Source organism: Nicotiana attenuata, unplaced genomic scaffold, assembly GCF_001879085.1.
Source record: "Nicotiana attenuata strain UT unplaced genomic scaffold, NIATTr2, whole genome shotgun sequence".
In the NCBI taxonomy this organism is placed as follows: domain Eukaryota; kingdom Viridiplantae; phylum Streptophyta; class Magnoliopsida; order Solanales; family Solanaceae; genus Nicotiana; species Nicotiana attenuata.
In genome coordinates, this window is record NW_017672739.1 from 55,742 (window position 1) to 74,193 (window position 18,452).

The window sequence follows — 18,452 nt, forward strand, 5'->3', positions numbered from 1 at the left end:
TTTAAAAAATACTGGAACCAATTTTTATAATTAAAACGCTATAACTTANAAATACTGGAACCAATTTTTATAATTAAAAAAGCTATTAAACTTAAAATAGGCTAGAATTGCAATTATATGCAATTTAGCTTTAAATTACCAAATAAATTTGTAAAAAATGTATAAAAAATTACCTTAACTATATTTTTTGTATAAACATGGGAATAAAATAAATTATTCACCAAAATTGAGGATTTTGGGAATAATTACTGATTCTGTACTGCTAAAATGGAAAATAAATTGATTTTAAAAATCTTTAAAAAATTGGGAAAAATACTAAAATCCTTAGGCATGCTTATATATGCATATATATGTTATTTTGAAAATATATATAGGAAAAAAAAATTTGGTATCAACAGAGGCATGTGTGGACGGTGTAGGGGGGTCAGAGCTACTACCTCGCAGGCGAAGGCCTGAAATAGATGTAATCGCTGATGAAGATGGCTGCGATCCCTATGACTGCGACATAGCTGGATGGACCTCAAGTGGCTGTAATACTGATGGTTGTGACCTGAGTGGCTGTGATCCATGTGGCTATGACATGGATGGATGCGATCCATGTGATGCAGGTGGCTGCGATCCATGTGGTCGTGAGGAAGTTGGATTGTATGTCGGACGTATGGTCCTATGGCCCTGTGATGAAAGACCTGGTGTCTGCATGAAGGTGTAGGGCTCGTGATGCTGTGGCAGCTCAGTATAGCCGTGGGGTGGAGGATAATACATATGCATCTCTGTAGAGGGTGGAAAAGAGGGAGTATTATTAACTACCCTCCTCTTTTCCTTCCTAGCTTTTTCTCGACCCCGAGAACCAGTAGGGTCATTGTTACCTTGACCCTTGCCTGCCATCTGCATAATATAATACATATTTAGATTGAAACATATAAGAAACTAGTTATAAAACAAGAGTTATTTGAAAAACCAACTTTTTAAAGCTTATCGACGTATTGTTCCTCGTCCGAGAATTCTTCGTCCTCACTTGTTTGAGCTTCATCAGTTGATTCTTCGTCCTCATTTTCTATAATTGTTACTTCATTTATATCAACTTCTTCAAATATGTGTTCAGGATGTTCCAAATCATTTTCTAGCTGATCGTCCACTATTTGGTGAACACTGGAGATATCGTTTTGATATGCAACTTCTAACACATTCTCCACTTTCACCCTACTTACAGGCTTAGTTTTTATTACAACCCACCAACCGGACTTATTCCGCCGCAATGGATAAGGAGCATAATACACTTGCCTAACATTATGTGCAATTATGAAAGGATCATAGCGATCATATTCCCTCGTATGATTAACCTCAACTATGTTGTATTGATTGTGTACTCTTGTACCTCTTGTTGGATTTGGGTCAAACCACTTGCATCTAAAGAGTATCAATTTCTTAAATGGCCAACCTGTATATTCTAGTTCTATTATTTCTTTGAGCACACCATAATAATCAATATCTCCAACTTGGTTGCCATATCACCTTGAACCAGCACCCCGCTGTTGTTGCTATTTTTATTTTTAGAGCAATCCTCTGTATGGAACTTATAACCATTCACTACGTACTTAGACATTGTTGTGACCTCAAGCCTAGGTCCCCAAGATATATCTATCAAAAATTGGTTTACACCATTATTTGGATTTTTTACCTACATAGCGTTAAAAGAATTCATAAGTTAGCATAACTTACAAAAATTATTTACGTACATAGTGTTAGAATATTATTAGGATAAACTTACAAAAATTATTTGAACCACGTATCAAATCTCGTATATACAGCATCATGGCCAAATTGACCCACGAAGTGACTGTAACACATCAAATATTTTTAGTAATTGCATCAAGATTTAATCACAATAAATTTTATATTTTGATAACTAATAAATCAATACTTACTTGACAAATGGTACAACTTCGGGACAATTTAGCAACACATGAAGTGTAGCTGACTTGTACTCCATATCACTCAAACTTCTATTTGTAACATCCTTAGAACATCGGCCTGGTTGATTGAATATGGACATTGACGGATATAATGGATCATTCACACATTCGACCGTGTGCCTATTGGGCCTATTCCTAGAACATGTCACGTTACTCTCAAAATAATAAGAACAAAAATGAGCAGTTTCCTTTGCAAGATAAGCTTCGTATATAGATCCTTCAAGCCTATTCCTCTGCTTAACATATTATTTGCATTTGCCAATTGTCCTAGATAATGTCATGTTAGCCAAGAACATTCAAATAAAACAGAAAATTACATCAAACTTATAATATTACCTCTCAATGGGATACATCCATCTGCATTGAACAAGCCCTCCAAGTCGTGCCTCGTGTACAAGGTGGATTGGAAGGTGTTCCATCACATCAAAAAAACTACATGGAAATATCTTTTCTATCTTACTAGAAGTAACACGAATGTTCTGATCCATCCGGAGTACGTTTTCTTCCCTTAATGTGGTAGAACACAAGTCTTTGAAAAACAAACTAATCTCTGTGATGGGTTTCCAGATTCTTTCAGGCAAACAACGAAATGCAATAAGCACTAAGGTCTCCATGAAAGCATGACAGTCATGACTTTTCAAATGGCTCAACTTCCCTACCTCCATATCTACTTTTTTTCCAAGATTCGACGCATAACCCTCAGGCATCTTCAATTTCGTAACCCAATCACAAATTTGCCGTCTTTCCTCCAAAGTGAATGTGTAACTTGATCTGGGCTTGAACACCTTACCATTGTTTGTTGTCTGCAAGTATAATTCAGGCCGCCTGCAATATTCTTGTAAGTCCATTCTAGCCTTCGGGTTATCCTTTGTCTTACCTTTAACATCCATCACTGTGTTGAACAAATTATCAAAATAATTCTTCTCAATATGCATGACATCAAGGTTTTGACGGAGAAGATTATCCTTCCAATAAGGCAACTCCCAAAATATACTCTGTTTCGTCCAATTATGAGTATCACCATATCCGGGGAATCTATAAGGTGGAGCTTCAGTAACTTTACTGATGTTCTGGACCCTCTCCCGAATTTCCTCACCTGAAAGTATCGGAGGTGGAGAATCATATTCCATTTTATTCTTTTTGAATGCATTTTTCATCCTTCTAAACTCATGATCATGAGGCAAGAATTGATAATGACAATCAAACCATGATTCCTTTCGGCCATGTTTCAAAGTGAACGTTTTACTATTTTCCATGCAGTAAGGACAAGCTAGCTTCCTAGCAGTCATCCACCCAGACAACATTCCATACGCAGGAAAATCGTTAATCGTCCACATTAAATTAGCACGCAAATTGAAATTCTGCTTGGTTGATATGTCATATGTTTCAACACCATCATACCACGATTGTTTTAGCTCATCAATCAAAGGTTGCAAATATACATCAATCAAACTTTTCAAATTACATGGACCAGGGATAATACAATTTAAGAATATATATGGACTAGTCATGCACAACTCGGGTGGTAGATTATAAGGTGTAAGAAAGACAGGCCAGCATGAATATGGTGTCGCAGACACAGAAAAAGGCGTGAAGCCATCCACACACAGACCTAACCAAATGTTCCTTGGTTCACTAGCAAAATCTGGATATGTCCTATCAAAGTGCTTCCAAGCTTCTCCATCTGAAGGATGACACATAACACCAGGTGGTCTTCTATTTTCAAAGTGCCATCTCACATGAGGAGCAGAACTCATCGACGCATATAACCTCTTTAACCTAGGTATAAGAGGTAAATAATGCATCGCCTTGATAGCGACCATTTTTCCGCTGGAAGGCCTCTTGAAACGGGGCTTTTTGCAAAATTTACAACTGTCTAAAGTTGCATCATCTTTATGATATAACATGCAACCATCTTCACAACAATCAATTCTCATTGACGAAAGTCCTAACTTAGAAACCAATCTCTTTGCCTTATAGAAATCACCAGGTAATTTGATATTAGGGTCAACTAGTTCACTCATAAGGTCAATGAAAAAGTCCATGGCTGCTTGAGAAATATTCCAATCAGATTTGATACTTAGTAATCTAACTGCAACAGACAACTTAGAGTGCGGACTTCCTTTACGTAGTGGACGACTAGCTTCCTAATTAGTATATATAATTTATCATCAAATATATCTGTTGTAAATTGATTCATCGGCATATATCTTACTCAGATGCATCGTTGAATATTAAAAACAAAACGTCTCACCTATATCTATATCTATATAGATAATGGTCGGGTTCTTTTAGAGATTGATAGACTTGTGAAGATCCTAATTAGTATATATAATTTATCATCAAATATATCTGTTTGTAAATTGATTCATGTCACGACCCGGATTTCTTACCCTCGGGAGTCGTGATGGCGCCTGCTAATGTGAGCTAGGCAAGCCAATTATTTAAACAATTTACCTTTGTACCCATTTTATATTCTTTAACAATTTCGAAGAAATATCATGTAAATAGCGGAATTTAACATAAGCGGAAGAAAAACAATAGGCTATTTGAACATGAGTATCTAATACAACCGTTTGAGTCTCGACTACCCAAAATTGGTGTAATAGTTTCACAGACGGTCTAAGAATACTACAAATAAAGGTTTGAAAGAAATAAATACAACACTGTCTTTGGCAAAGCATGAAAGAAACATGAATAGTAGATAGAAGGAGACGCCAAGGCCTACGGACGCCTGCAGGACTACCTCGGGTCGCCTGATGAACGAGAATCAACAATCCCACTGCGGTCCGAAGTCTACAACACTGGGGTCTGCACAAAAGAGTGCAGAGTGTAGTATCAGCACAACCGACCCCATGTGCTGGTAAGTGCCTAGCCTAACCTCGGCGAAGTAGTGACGAGGCTAGGACCAGACTACCAAATAAACATGTGCAATTTAACTATATACAGCAGAAAAGAAGTACAAAAAGAAACATTCATATACAGTCAAGTATGGGAGGGGGAAAAACATGCTGCGGGAAACATCGAATAGTAACAGAACAACAACAAGTAAATATGAGGATCACCACAGTTCAATTGAAAATAGGAAGGGGAAATCATGCTGCGTGGTACAACAAGTATCAACAGGAAACCATCAATTTAGTGTAGAGAAACCGTAACACAATTATCAATAAAAATTAGGAAATCAAAGACAAGTGCACGACATCACCCTTCGTGCTTTTACTCTCTCTTACCAAAACAATACACGGCATCACCCTTCGTGCTTTACGCTCTTCCTCACCCAAACAACAATCACAGGAAAATAGGGTAAGGGAATCTATAACCTCGAAATAAAACCAAATAACAATAGAAAATCAGTAAATAAACGTAAAGGACAACATAACTCAATTATCAGCAAGAATCAGGGAAATCAAGGACAAGTGCACGGCACCACCCTTCGTGCTTTTACTCTCGTCCTCACCATAAGAATTAATACAATAGGCACGGAATGGTACACCGTGCAGCACGGCATCACCCTTCGTGCTTTACACTCTTTCCTCACCATGAAATTAATATAATAGGCACGGAATGGTACATCGTGCGGCACGACATCACCCTTCGTGCTTTACACTCTTTCCTCACAAAACAAACAATGCACGGCATCACCCTTCGTGCTTTAACTCTCTTCCTCACCCAAACAACAACCACAAACAATAGGGCAAGGAAATAAAGGAAATTTGCAATAAGAATCTCGGCAAGGGAACAACAAGTCAACAATTAAATCCCGACAAGGGAGTAACATCAATAACATCCACATCCCGGAAAGGGAGATAACAAATAAATCAACAATAGTCCAGCAAGGGTGACAACATAAGGATCTCTTCTCTTTCTCACTTTTACTTCACAATTCACTTCACAACCCGAGCCAATGCTCTAGAGGTTCAATTATCACTTATACTTTCACAATTCATCTCATATCTCGTGGCAGGCGTGCCACCCGCTCCCATTTACAACCAACAATGATCACAAGGAATCCCGGCAAGGGAACAAGAACAACATAATAACTTTCCGGCAAGGGGACAATGATAATAATAACATGTGAGGCATAATAAACCACAACGGAGTCATAACAAATTATAACACAAGACTCACGGGCATGCTTGACACCAACGTATAGATACTCGTCACCATGCCTATACGTCGTACTCCACAATTAACACGTAGCAAATAGACACAACTCTTAATCCCTCAAGCTAAGGTTAGACCAAACACTTACCTCGAACTTCCACGGCCAACTCAAGCCTCAAGCACTGCCTTTCCTTTCGAGTTTGGCTCCAACACAATCGTATCTATGCATAATCGATTCAATAACATCAACAAATGCTAAACAATCCAATTCCAATGCTTAATTATAGCTTTCTAATCATTCTTCCCAAAAACCAAAAAAATCGACCCCGGGCCCGCTTGGTCAAAACACGAGGTTCGGACCAAAATCAAATCACCCATTCACCCACGAGCCCAAATATATAATTATTTCCAGAATTCGACCCCAAAACGAGGTCTAAATCACAATTAATCAAAAAGCCCTAACTCTACCCAAATCCCTAATCTTCTACCCTTAATATCATGTTTTAGGCCTAGAAATCTAATGGGTGTTAATGGAAATTGAAGAAAATGAGTCTAAGATTACATACCTATGAATTTGTGGTGAAATCCTCTTTCAAAAGTCGTCCAATTTGGAGTTGAGATGAAAAAGTTATGAAAATTATGAAGACTCCCGTTTTGCTTCTGTTTTAAAATCACTGGACAGGCCTTCATCGCGTTCGCGATAGGCCTGTCGCATTCGCGATGAGTGCAGCTTTGGTGACCTTTGCGTTCGTGACATTAGGCTCGCGTTCGCAATGCACAACTGGGGACCCCTCCCCTCAACCTTACGCGTTCGCGAGTGGAAGGGACGCGTTCGCGAAGGGTCTTACCTCCTCAGCTTCGCGTCCGCGTTTCAACCTTCGCGTTCGCGAAAAAGAAAATGGGCTCCTGGGATTTTTGCCTTATGCGTTCGCGAGTGGGTCAATGCGAACGCGAAGGGTAAAATCTCTGGGCACTAACAGCAGAAATCTGCAACTTTTCTCAAGTTCAAAACTTCCCGAAACACATCCGAAACACTCCCGAGCCCTCGGGGCTCCCAACCAAACACACGTACTAACTCAACAACATCATACGAACTTATCCGCGCGATCAAATCGCCAAAATAACCTCAATAACAATGAATCAAACCTCAAAATCAAGAAATTTTTCTCAAACTTCATCAAGTATCAAATATAGCAATTTAGGTCCGAATCACGTCAAACGACGTCCGTTTTTCACCAAATTTTACAGAAACATCTTAAATCATATATAAGACCTGTATCGGAACCCGGAACCAAAATACGGGCCCGATACCAACACGTTCTAATCAAATTTCATTTCAAATTTCCTTAAACAAATTTCAGAAAACAATTTCCTTTAAAAATTCATTTCTCGGGCTTGGGACCTCGAAATTCGATTCCGGGCATACGCCCAGATCCCATATTTTCCTACAGACCCTCCGGGACCGTCAAATCACGGGTCCGGGTCTGTTTACCCAAAACGTTGACCGAAGTCAAATTTTATTCANGTCGAGTTCTTTTAGGGATTGATAGACTTGTGAAGATCCTAATTAGTATATATAATTTATCATCAAATATACTTGTTTGTAAATTGATTCATCGACTTATCACTTACTCAGATGCATCGTTGAATAATTAAAAACAAAAACGTCTGACCTATATCTGTTAATAGTAAAAACAAAACGTCTCGGCCTATGACGAAGTGTGTGTGTTATATATATACACACACTAACATATACTATAACAAGCTATATATATATAGTTAAAGTATTACAATAAAGTAGTTGTGTGTATGTATCGTTGAATATTAAAAATAAAACGTCTATATATATATATATATATAACGCGCTTCGTTGTACTACTTTAACTACATGTATAGCATGTTATATTATATGTTAGTGTATTCATCCCTTGTATTACAAAAGTGTTAACGGATTACATTTATATTATTTAGATAGTAAATATAAAAGTGATTAAATTTTGACTAATGTTGACCAAATAACCGACCAAAGTTGGTCGGTTACTTTCCAGATGTTAAAAAAAAGCGACCAAAGTTGGTCGGTAAATGTTTCCCCTGTATTAACCGACCAACTTTGGTCGGTAATTTTAAATAAGATTTCTTTATATTTTATAAAATATTTTAAATAATAATATAACAATTAGAATTTTTTAACTGGGTCCCACATTACCGACCAAAGTTGGTCAGTAATGTAAAATTTTCTTTGACTACATAATGCTGACCATCTGGGTCAACCTATTGACCACTTTACCGACCAACTTTGGTCGGTAATTTATATAAAATAAATATAAAATGTTTTTCTCCCCTTTACTGACCAACTTTGATCGCTAATCTGGACAAATCAAGTTTGGTCGCAAAATTTTGGTCGCTAAATTCCGGATTTCTAGTAGTGTCTCCAATGCATTTACATCATCTTCATTTGTATCAAAGGTAGTTTATGTAGTTAGGCTTTTTTGATTACTGCCTCAACACTAATGTAATCTTTCGAAGATGAATAAAATGCAAAAAATTGAAAAAAAAAATATCGTAAGCACGGTTTAGGTCTTGCTACTTTTTAACAATAACAACTGTTTTACTTTTACTATATTTTGGTCTACAATAAAGTGTAAGTGGCTAATTTTTTTAACATTTTCATCTACCATAAACTCCTCAAACGTGGTACTTCACTACTTTGTTAAGTTAGACAGATTACCTTAATCTCACATTAATTATACCAATACAAGTTTTAGGGTCAAAATTATGTAATTTGATAATCCAATTACTTGGCACTTTTCAATTTAATCATTTTTTAACTTAAACATTTTGATTGTAGATTACATTATAAAAAGATAGGTAAAACATTATATGGCTTGACTATCAAAAGTCAAAGCAGCTTCAATGTTTAATAGAGATTTTATCACAAACTTCTTAACAACTTGAGTTCTACTTTTGCCAATTAAAATTAAAATTACATAACAGAAAAGGATCAAAACTGCCTCTAGACTATTCGATTTGGTACAAAATTACCTTCCGTCCACCCATTAAGCCAAAAATACCCCTACCATTATTTTAGTGGCTCAATGATGCCCTTATTTCTAACGGACTTATCTGAAAAAAAAAGAAAATTTAATTAATATCCACGTGTCACTGTCCCATTGGGTAAATAAATTCTTACTAGACTTAAAAAAAAATACTAACACCTTTTATTGGCCCGTACCGATTTTAAACCCTGTAATCTAAATCCTTTAATCTTAAAACACAATGTAACTTCTTCTTCTTCTTCTTTTAATTAAGCTTTGCAAATGATAGAATTTACGTCACCACAACACGAAAGTAACAATTTAAGCAAGAAAATATTGATTTTAGGAATGAAATGAAATGGGTATGGGTAATAAAATTTCGGATCCTGACTTAGGAAGTAATCGGATAAATGAGAGTAAATTCATTAATGAAATCAAATGGGTATAAAATGGGCCTGAGAAAATAATTCATTATCTCCTCCTCTAATTCGATTTCATGGAGATTGGAGAAGAAAGAGGGAGTTGGCAGTGAAGCGGGTCCTTTTCTGGGACGGATCCAATAACGAAAACCCAGGTTATTGGTGTTTTTTTTTTAAATTTTGGTAAGGATTAATATTTAGATCAATGGAACGGTGACACGTGAATTAATTTAATTTCTCCAAATAAGTTTGTTAGTAATAAGGGCATAATTGGTCCCTAAGATAAATGTAGTGACATTTTTGGCTCAATATGTAGACAGAGGTATTTATGTAGCAAATCAAATAGTCAAGGACAGTTTTGACCCATCTCCCTTTAAATAAATCAGAAGGATTTCACTCTGACTGGTATCCCTTTTGGGAGGTTGCTTGCCTTTTACAAAAGAAGCGCCAATGGAATTGGATCCACAGACAGAAGTGGAAAACGCAAATAACTGTCCTCTAGTTTAGTCTATGCCTTCACTTACCCTAAGATTTAGTTTTTCTGGTTTCCCCCGTTCACGTTGCTGCTCCACTCCCACTCCCAAACTCTCTTCTTTCACCTCTTTTCAGGTGACCCGTCCTTCTCTCTCTAGAAATGTGTGCGTGCGTGCGTGCGTATAATTGTTTTTATTTGTTAGTAAGTTTTTTTCTGGGGAAGATTTTTATGTATATTCGCCCATTCATCTGTATATCTGAAATTTTATTGGGTGTGCTGCGATTTTTGTAATGAATCAGTTCTGATATACATTAGCTTTTGTCTGTTGAGATTAGGGTGATCAAAATGAACTTGGGCTGATTTGGCATTTTTAGATCTTTCTACTTGTAGATTGTAAGGATTTTCTGTTTCTCTGGTGCTTTTATTAGGCAAATTCAACTAATTTTCTTTAATTGCTGAAATCGCTGGAATTATAAGTGAATTCATTTATTTTAAGTTCAGAATATAGTTAAAGAAAAATTTCTTTAAAATGTAGTGATAGTTCTAGAAATATTCCAAGCCCCTTTGCCAAATTCAAGTGTGTTCCAGCAGATTTCATCTGAATTTTGATTTGTATCTTGATTTTGTAATGAGCGGAAAGTTAAATAACTTCTTTTTTATGCCTTGATACCTAAGCTTACTATTGTGATTTGGGTTAGCTTAAAATTTGATCAGCGTTTGTTCAGTCCAATCGATGAAGCTGACCTGCCATTCAGCTGTCAATATAACTCCAAAACAGCCTGATATATTGGCTGAAACTCTTAACTGCAAGTGTCACAAACCCAACTTATCCAAACTGCTCAACATATTTGTTCGGTCAAGAAGAAGTTGTGTTTCTTAGTCATTCCTTTATCAAATTGAAAGCTAATCAGGTTTTGCATTTTCCAAATTAAAATGCTCTTGTCAAGCTTTATATGTTAAAGTGGATGATATGATACATAGACAACTTCCATATCAAAAAAAAAAAAAGATACATAGACAACTTCCGGCATTTTAAGCGGTCAAGATTGATATATGAATGAATATGATTTATCCAAAAAATATTGGTCAAAATTGATATTTCAAAGTGTTTAACATTAGTGGAATGTTTATTCATGATTCGTTCTATTCTATGTCCAAAGATTTAGCTTCACTTTATATTTGTTCAAACTCAACTCTGGCAAGAGATCTTCTAGACGTTGCTTGGTTTGAGGCCCTTCAAGTTGCTTTCTCTTAATTTCCCATTTAATTCATGCTTCTAGCTTAACAGACCATTATATGCCAGACAGATTAAAAAGAAAGGAAAATTGCATGTTTAGATGACCTTAGTAACTGATGGTTGAAAGCTGAGCCAATGTGCTCCACATGAATGCTTCGATACTTCTCTTTCTCCTATTCACTTGTTAATTGCCTTCTTTGCATGTGGAATGTAACTTGATGCAAAACATGCACAAATTTCGTTTACTAAGGGCAATTACTTGCTCCAGGCACCTTTACTCTCTATGTTGTTTGGTTTTGAGATACGTGACGTATTTAAGTGGGACTGGCCTAATTAGTCCAGCGTGTGTTTTCGTGGACTCATGGTAATTTTTTTTTCATATGGATAGCTAAAATCTCCTCATCACTGCCCCATCCTCGTCCTTAACATATAATCTGGCTGTGATTTGATCCTACCTACTCCTAGCTAACCAAAAGCTCCAATGGGTTTTTTGAAAATCATTAATTGATTATGACATGATGTGACGAGGAGACAGAGAATTCATTGGGCTACATTAAGAAAGAGTTAGCTGCTGTTTGCTTCTGACCTGCTATAGGCATATTTCTTGTTGACAAGAGCTTTCTCTTGCTTACTTACAATGATAGTTGAAAGATGATAGAAACTAGGCCTTCAAGGCAATCTGTGTCTTCTAGCCTAGAAAATAGAATATAATAATGCTTCCTTTTTGTTTCTCTTAGTTTTGTGTATGGATGTGCATTCCAGAGGATAGGCAACTTCCGTAATACTTCTTCATGAAAAGTTTACTCACTTTTCTTCTCCTGCTTCTTTCTCTTGTATCAGACTGAAGTTAATTTTAGATCAATCATGGATCGGCTAACCAGTGCTGCACGTCTCATGATAGTCTCGGATCTTGACCATACCATGGTGGGTTGTTGTAGTTCCCCTTTCTTCCTTATGCTGCTGTAACTTATATGAGGCTTTCTTTACAGGTCGATCATCATGATCCTGAGAACCTTTCTCTGCTTAGGTTTAATGCTTTATGGGAGGCCAATTACCGTGAAAACTCCTTGTTAGTGTTCTCAACTGGGAGATCACCTACCCTTTACAAGGAGTTGAGAAAAGACAAGCCCATGCTAACCCCTGATATTACCATTATGTCTGTGGGGACTGAAATAACTTATGGTAACTCTATGGAGCCAGATGATGGTTGGGAAGCATTTTTAAATAATAAGTGGGATCGGAAAATAGTGACAGAGGAGACAAGCAAATATCCCGAGCTCACCCTTCAGGTACAGCTTATGTTTTCGTCATTTTATATATTGCTTCATGAAGTTTAAATTTTGATACCAGAATTTGCAAACCAAATTCGGTGTAAAACCAGTTTGTATGCTGGATATAGTTTTGTAATTGATGTCTCATATATCAACTTCTTTTCACCCTTCAGTCAGAAACAGAGCAGCGACCACACAAGGTCAGTTTCTATGTTCAGAAAGACAAGGCTCAAGATATAATGAGAACTCTTTCCAAGCGCTTGGAAGAACGCGGGGTATGATGCCACTTTACACTTATAGATTATGGCACAATATGATGTCCCTTAAAAGTAAAATCTGAGCATGTACCTGTTGTCGTGCTGGAGTGAGCAGAATTTATGATTATGTTTCATATCTTTTTGTTCCGATTTTAATATTTCTTTATTTACCATCAGTTGGATGTCAAAATAATTTATAGCGGAGGGATGGATTTGGACATTTTGCCACAAGGTGCTGGCAAAGGACAAGCACTTGCATATTTGCTTAAGAAATTAAAGAGTGAGGGCAAGTTACCAAACAACACGATTGCCTGTGGTGACTCTGGAAATGATGCTGAGCTTTTCAGTATCCCAGATGTTTATGGTGTGATGGTCAGTAGTTTAGCTCCTTCTCCGATATATAATTTACGGTCTTATGATAAATTGCTTATATTTTGAGTTCAGAATTGCTCTAAAAATCTAGACTCACTTTGCAGGTAGCGAACGCACAGGAGGAGTTATTACAATGGTGTGCTGAAAATGCAAAAGATAATCCAAAAGTAATTCATGCAACAGAGAGATGTGCTGCGGGTATAATACAAGCAATTGGGCATTTCAACCTGGGACCAAATACCTCTCCTAGAGATGTTACAGATATGTCAGACTGCAAGATGGAGAATTTTGTTCCTGCTTATGAAGTCGTCAAATTTTACTTGTTTTTCGAGAAATGGAGGCGTGGAGAAATTGAGAATTCTGACCTTCACTTGTCAAACCTGAAAGCAGTTTGTGTATGTTAAGTACCCTATACCTATTTTGGTGGTGTTGTCTTCTGTCGAATGATTGTGGTAATTCTCCCTTTGAGAATTATATATGGATGTGAGCTTCTTTTCTTTTCAATTTTTTTCTTTTTTCTTGTCTTTCTGGCTTGCTTTCCAAATATAGATTCTACCTAGATCTTAATTTCAACACTGCTAACAGCCTCTCCTGCTGCTATATAGAGAAAAAATATTGTTAATTTTCGTTTGCTTATATGACTATAAAGTGACAAAACTGATGAGTTTCCAGTATCCTATGCTCTTCATTTCCTTTCTCTCTCTTTCCTTAATTTTCTTCTTGTTATTCGATTGTCAGTTGGGAAGGAGTAGAGGCTGTGGGTGGGTTGAACCCGAGTTTTGGTTATTCCCTAATGCCTTTACTTTTACGACAATCCGAATTTGCTCTCTTTTGTTGGTGCAGAGACCATCTGGTACTTTTGTGCACCCATCTGGAGCTGAGAAATCTCTTGAGGACTGCATAAATACATTGAGATCGTGTCACGGTGACAAACAGGGTAAACAATTTCGTATTTGGGTTGATCAAGTCTTACCTACACAGGTTGGTTCAGACTCATGGTTAGTGAGTTTCAAGAAATGGGAGCTTTGTGGTAAGTGTCTTCTGCCTCATTAGATGGTCTTTTATTTTTCTTTCTTCATTTCTCGTGTCTCATTTGACTTGATTTTATACAGTCCAGCTGAAGCTTTCCCCTACACGGCTTTGGCTGCAATTGTCTGTGACCGCCTTTTTACCCCTTCCTTTATGTGCTCATATCATGTGTGGCTCAAGCACTGTTTCATTAGACCTGCCTTTATTGTGATTCTGTAAAGGAGGTGTATTAATTAACTGCTGCCGAAGATGCGCTACAATTGGGGTTGCGCTTTCAGCAGCAGAGACTAGCCCTGTTTTGGAACTTTTTGATGCCTCAAGCTAATTATATCTAACCATTAAAAAAATGGCTCTTTCTACCAAACTCTTCCTTGGCTCCCGTATTCTCACACAAAAATCTGCACAGATAGACAGCCTTGCAACCACCACTATAGTCTACTATATGTACACTGATTCTGTGCCTTGTCCAAAAAGACGTTTTGAGCACTTACCATGGTCTGTATCATGCACCTTTATAGCATCAGTGCCAAATAAGCCTCAGAATGAACATTTAATTTTGCAGCAAATAGAGGGGGAATAGTATGATGACTGAGGTGTCTAACCTTTTCCATATTTGAGCAACTTTACAGTGGAAGCGTTTTGATATTAGTATTTGAGCCTCCATTTTTCAGATTATGCGCACACCATGTGAACTAGTGCTCCTAGGGGTGGGCGTTCGGGCAGTTCAGATTGAATATGAGAATTTCGGTTTGGATTTTCGATTTTCGGATTGAAGAAATAACAATCCAAATCCAATCCAAATAAGTTCGGATTGGATCAGATTTTTTAAGTTCGGTTTCAGATTAATTGGTTTGGATATTATAGATTTTCGGTTTTGAGCGTATAAGTTGAGATGTTTCTACTTTTTACAAAAATGAATATCCAAATGAAATACTCATGTTAAATTTCCTGAAAAGTTTCTAATTCTTGCCGCAATCCTCCAAATAAAGTATTCAAGTAATGAAATTATTATCAAAAAAATACAACTAAGACATTAATACGGCCGATAAGAAGTAGCAATAGTAAAATCATGTCCAAATAGAAAGTATTGTGACAGTAACTTAGTAATTAATATTGAATATATGAGATAATATCTAATGGGTAGGGTATTGAACTTATTACTATTGGCATATGGATAATGGACTAAATATAAAGTATAAAAATATTGGATTTTCAGATATCCAAAAATCCGAACCAAATCCAATATCCAACCCGAAATCCAAAATCCAATACGTAATCCGAAAATCCAAACCAAAAATCCAAAAAATTCAGATTTCGGTTTGAATTTCGGATTTGCCCAAACTATGCCCTCCCCTAAGTGCTCCTTAGCTTTTGACACTTGAAATTTTGTTAAGATGCTCTAGGAAGATATTTTCACCCACCAGGAGGTCAAACCAGAAAAAAAAGTTGAGTTATAAACCAAAGAGGCACCCTGTTATCCTATTTGATTCCACCGTAGGTTGAGTGCATGTAATGATGTTGGTTCAGAATTCATGTCATTAAGCAGGAGTACTTTGATCAAGTCTTTAATGGCTTATGTTTGATCGACCTAGTTGCCAAGCTTCTCTAGATGTTGGTACTTGCGCACACCTGCCACACTGTTTTAGGCATTCGGCTGTATTCATATTTAATCAAGTGATTATAGAAATGAGTAGGTGAGCTCAAGTAATTATGAAAAGGCGTAATGGCTGCCTGGCCACTTAAACTTGTACCGTATTTTAAAGCCGATATACAAACATACATCATTCCCATTTGAACACTCAAACTCACATATCCGGTAACTACTAAACCTATTTGACCGTTGACCATGCACATGTGATAGTGACAGAGATGATGTGGACAAAGTGTGCAAGTCACCAAAATTATGCGCGTACTATAATTTTGATTTAAAAAAATCTAGAACCAAAAAAAAAAAATACAAATTAAAAAGAAAGAAAATAAACCAAGCCCACTTCCCCATCCCCCAGCTAAATTCCCTTTACCCCCTGGGTTCTTTTCCCCCATATCCCCCTTCTTTTCTTTCTCCCCCTCTTTAATCTACCCCCTTCCCCCTCTTATCTTGGGGTGAATTTTCTACCAGATGCACATCAAAAGTTTTGGGGATAAAATCAAATTCTTTGATTTCACCATTTGCGTATAAAGATTTCAACGTTGTCCATAGTATAAAATTACTCGATAGTGATTGTTTTCTGCCAATTTTGTGATTCAGGTGTATTCTAAATCCTAATCTAGGTAATCTAATTCATGTGATCTATATGAGGCCATTAATTAGTCTTCTACATATATAGGGAAATCTTCAAAATGAATATGTCTTTCAGTTGACCACCAAAAAAAGAAGGAAAAAGAGATTACTTGTATCCTTGGCAGACAAATGAAATTTGATTTAGAAATAAGAGAGAGAAAGAACACTGAAGAAAAGGAAAAAAAAAAACAGAAAGAAAAAAGATTAAGGAAAGGAATGGAGGTGGGTGAACAGAGGGAAGTGTCAGGTCTTTTTCTCTCTCTCTCTCCTTTTTTTTTTAAAATAAATTTGTGACTTCTTTTTTGCTTATTTACTATTTAAGAATAGGACCCACAAATAACACATGTCAAGTAATAAATAGTCTAGATATGACGTGTTGTACATGTCAGCGCAATTGATATACACGCACTACTGGATGTATTTATTTGTACTCATTCCGTCAAGTTCGAGTGTTCTTTAAAATACCGGTACAAGTTTAAGTGGCCAGGAAGCCATTACGCCTTATGAAAATGACTTATTTTCTGCACGGATGTTAATACTATGTGATCCGCCTTTTCTTTCTGTTCGGCTCTTATTATTTCTAATATTGTTTTTCTTACAATATGCTGTTTCTTGCAGGCGAAGAGCGACAATGTTGCATAACTACTGTCTTGTTAAGTTCAAAGGTGATGTTTGTTAAAGGATCATTTCACTTATATCTTACAAGCCAAACCTGTTATAATTTGCTTTTTGCTTCCAGAATGTGACGGTCGCGGATGGGCTCACTTGGACACACGTGCATCAGACTTGGCTGCAGGGAGCAGCAGCAAGTGACTCTGGGACCTGGTTCTTTTAAAATTGTCATCAGATTACCAGCCCGACTGAATAAGCACAAAATCATATTTTAGCTATATGCATCGATGGCCCCCCTCCCAAATACCTCTGTTTGCGGCCCTCTCTGTTTCCTACCCTGTTTGTTGTCATTCTTCTTTGATGATGAATGTATTACCATAATACCATCTAGATCTGTGAAGATGGCTAATCAGTTAGGTAATAATTAGTGTTATCCTTTTTGACAATTGTAGCTGTCAAGTAACTAAGAGATTGTCACAAATAATAAGCACCTCTGTACATCGTGATATTTCAATTTGGATTGCAACATGAATATAAGTTCTTACTTGAAAAGAAAGTCTTTCTTTAAGCTTGCATTGGTGTATTTTGTTTTTCACATAGCTAACAGGGAGTAGGAGAGACCTAATAGGTTGTGTGAGCTGTCATAATTTGAATTCAAACACTTGCGTCAGCACTAACATCTGTTGAACATGCAGAGGTAAATTTAGGATTTTCTACAGGGGTAGGACAAAAATAGACTGCAAATTGTCGATGAAATTTAGTACTCCCTCTGTTTTATTTTGTGTCTTAATTTGACTAGGTACAAAGTTTAAGAGAGTAAGGAAGACTTCTGAATCTTGTGGTCTTAAATTAAAAGTGTGCTTAACGTACCAACGATGCTCTTTGAATATTGTGGCCTTAAACATGCCGTGTCATTCTTATAAGGAAGTGCCCTTAGGGATAACGTGAGTTTGTTGGAATTAAAGGGTTACCAAATATAGAAAGTGACATACTTTTTGGAGCATACTGAAAAGGAAAGTAAGACATATAAATTGAAACAGAGGAAGTAATATACATTTAACCATATAAGTAAGATAACAACATCAAATTAAAAGTTACATTTTTGTAACTATGCTCTTTGTTCAATGGTGTTAAACTTAAACCAAATGGCAGCTCAAAATTAGTCGGTGCCAATTTCAGCTTAAGTCTTAGGTTAAAATTAGCTCACAAGCGTTTCTTTGATTAATTGTTATGCATTTGAGGGCAGTTAAGTCAGTTAGTTACAGTTGATGAAGCACATGTTAATTGCATGAAGTGAAAAGAGTCCGATTTACACTAACTCAGAGAGTAGCATAAGTGAAACGAGTGAGTTACAATGGAGTATTTAGTCAACACTAGTTGTATT

General features: G+C 36.7%; 1 protein-coding gene across 1 annotated transcript; it reads left to right on the forward strand.

The window, feature by feature from the left end:
• The first annotated feature begins 9,897 nt into the window (after positions 1-9,897).
• LOC109214337 (sucrose-phosphatase 1) lies at positions 9,898-17,620 on the forward strand. The gene is made up of 9 exons (XM_019378247.1): positions 9,898-10,143; positions 12,087-12,170; positions 12,236-12,535; positions 12,691-12,792; positions 12,952-13,146; positions 13,251-13,541; positions 13,990-14,176; positions 17,075-17,121; positions 17,196-17,620. Exons 1-9 carry the CDS (start codon positions 10,045-10,047, stop codon positions 17,289-17,291), a joined length of 1,401 nt encoding a protein of 466 aa, XP_019233792.1. The 5' UTR covers positions 9,898-10,044; the 3' UTR covers positions 17,292-17,620.
• Positions 17,621-18,452: the final 832 nt, after the last annotated feature.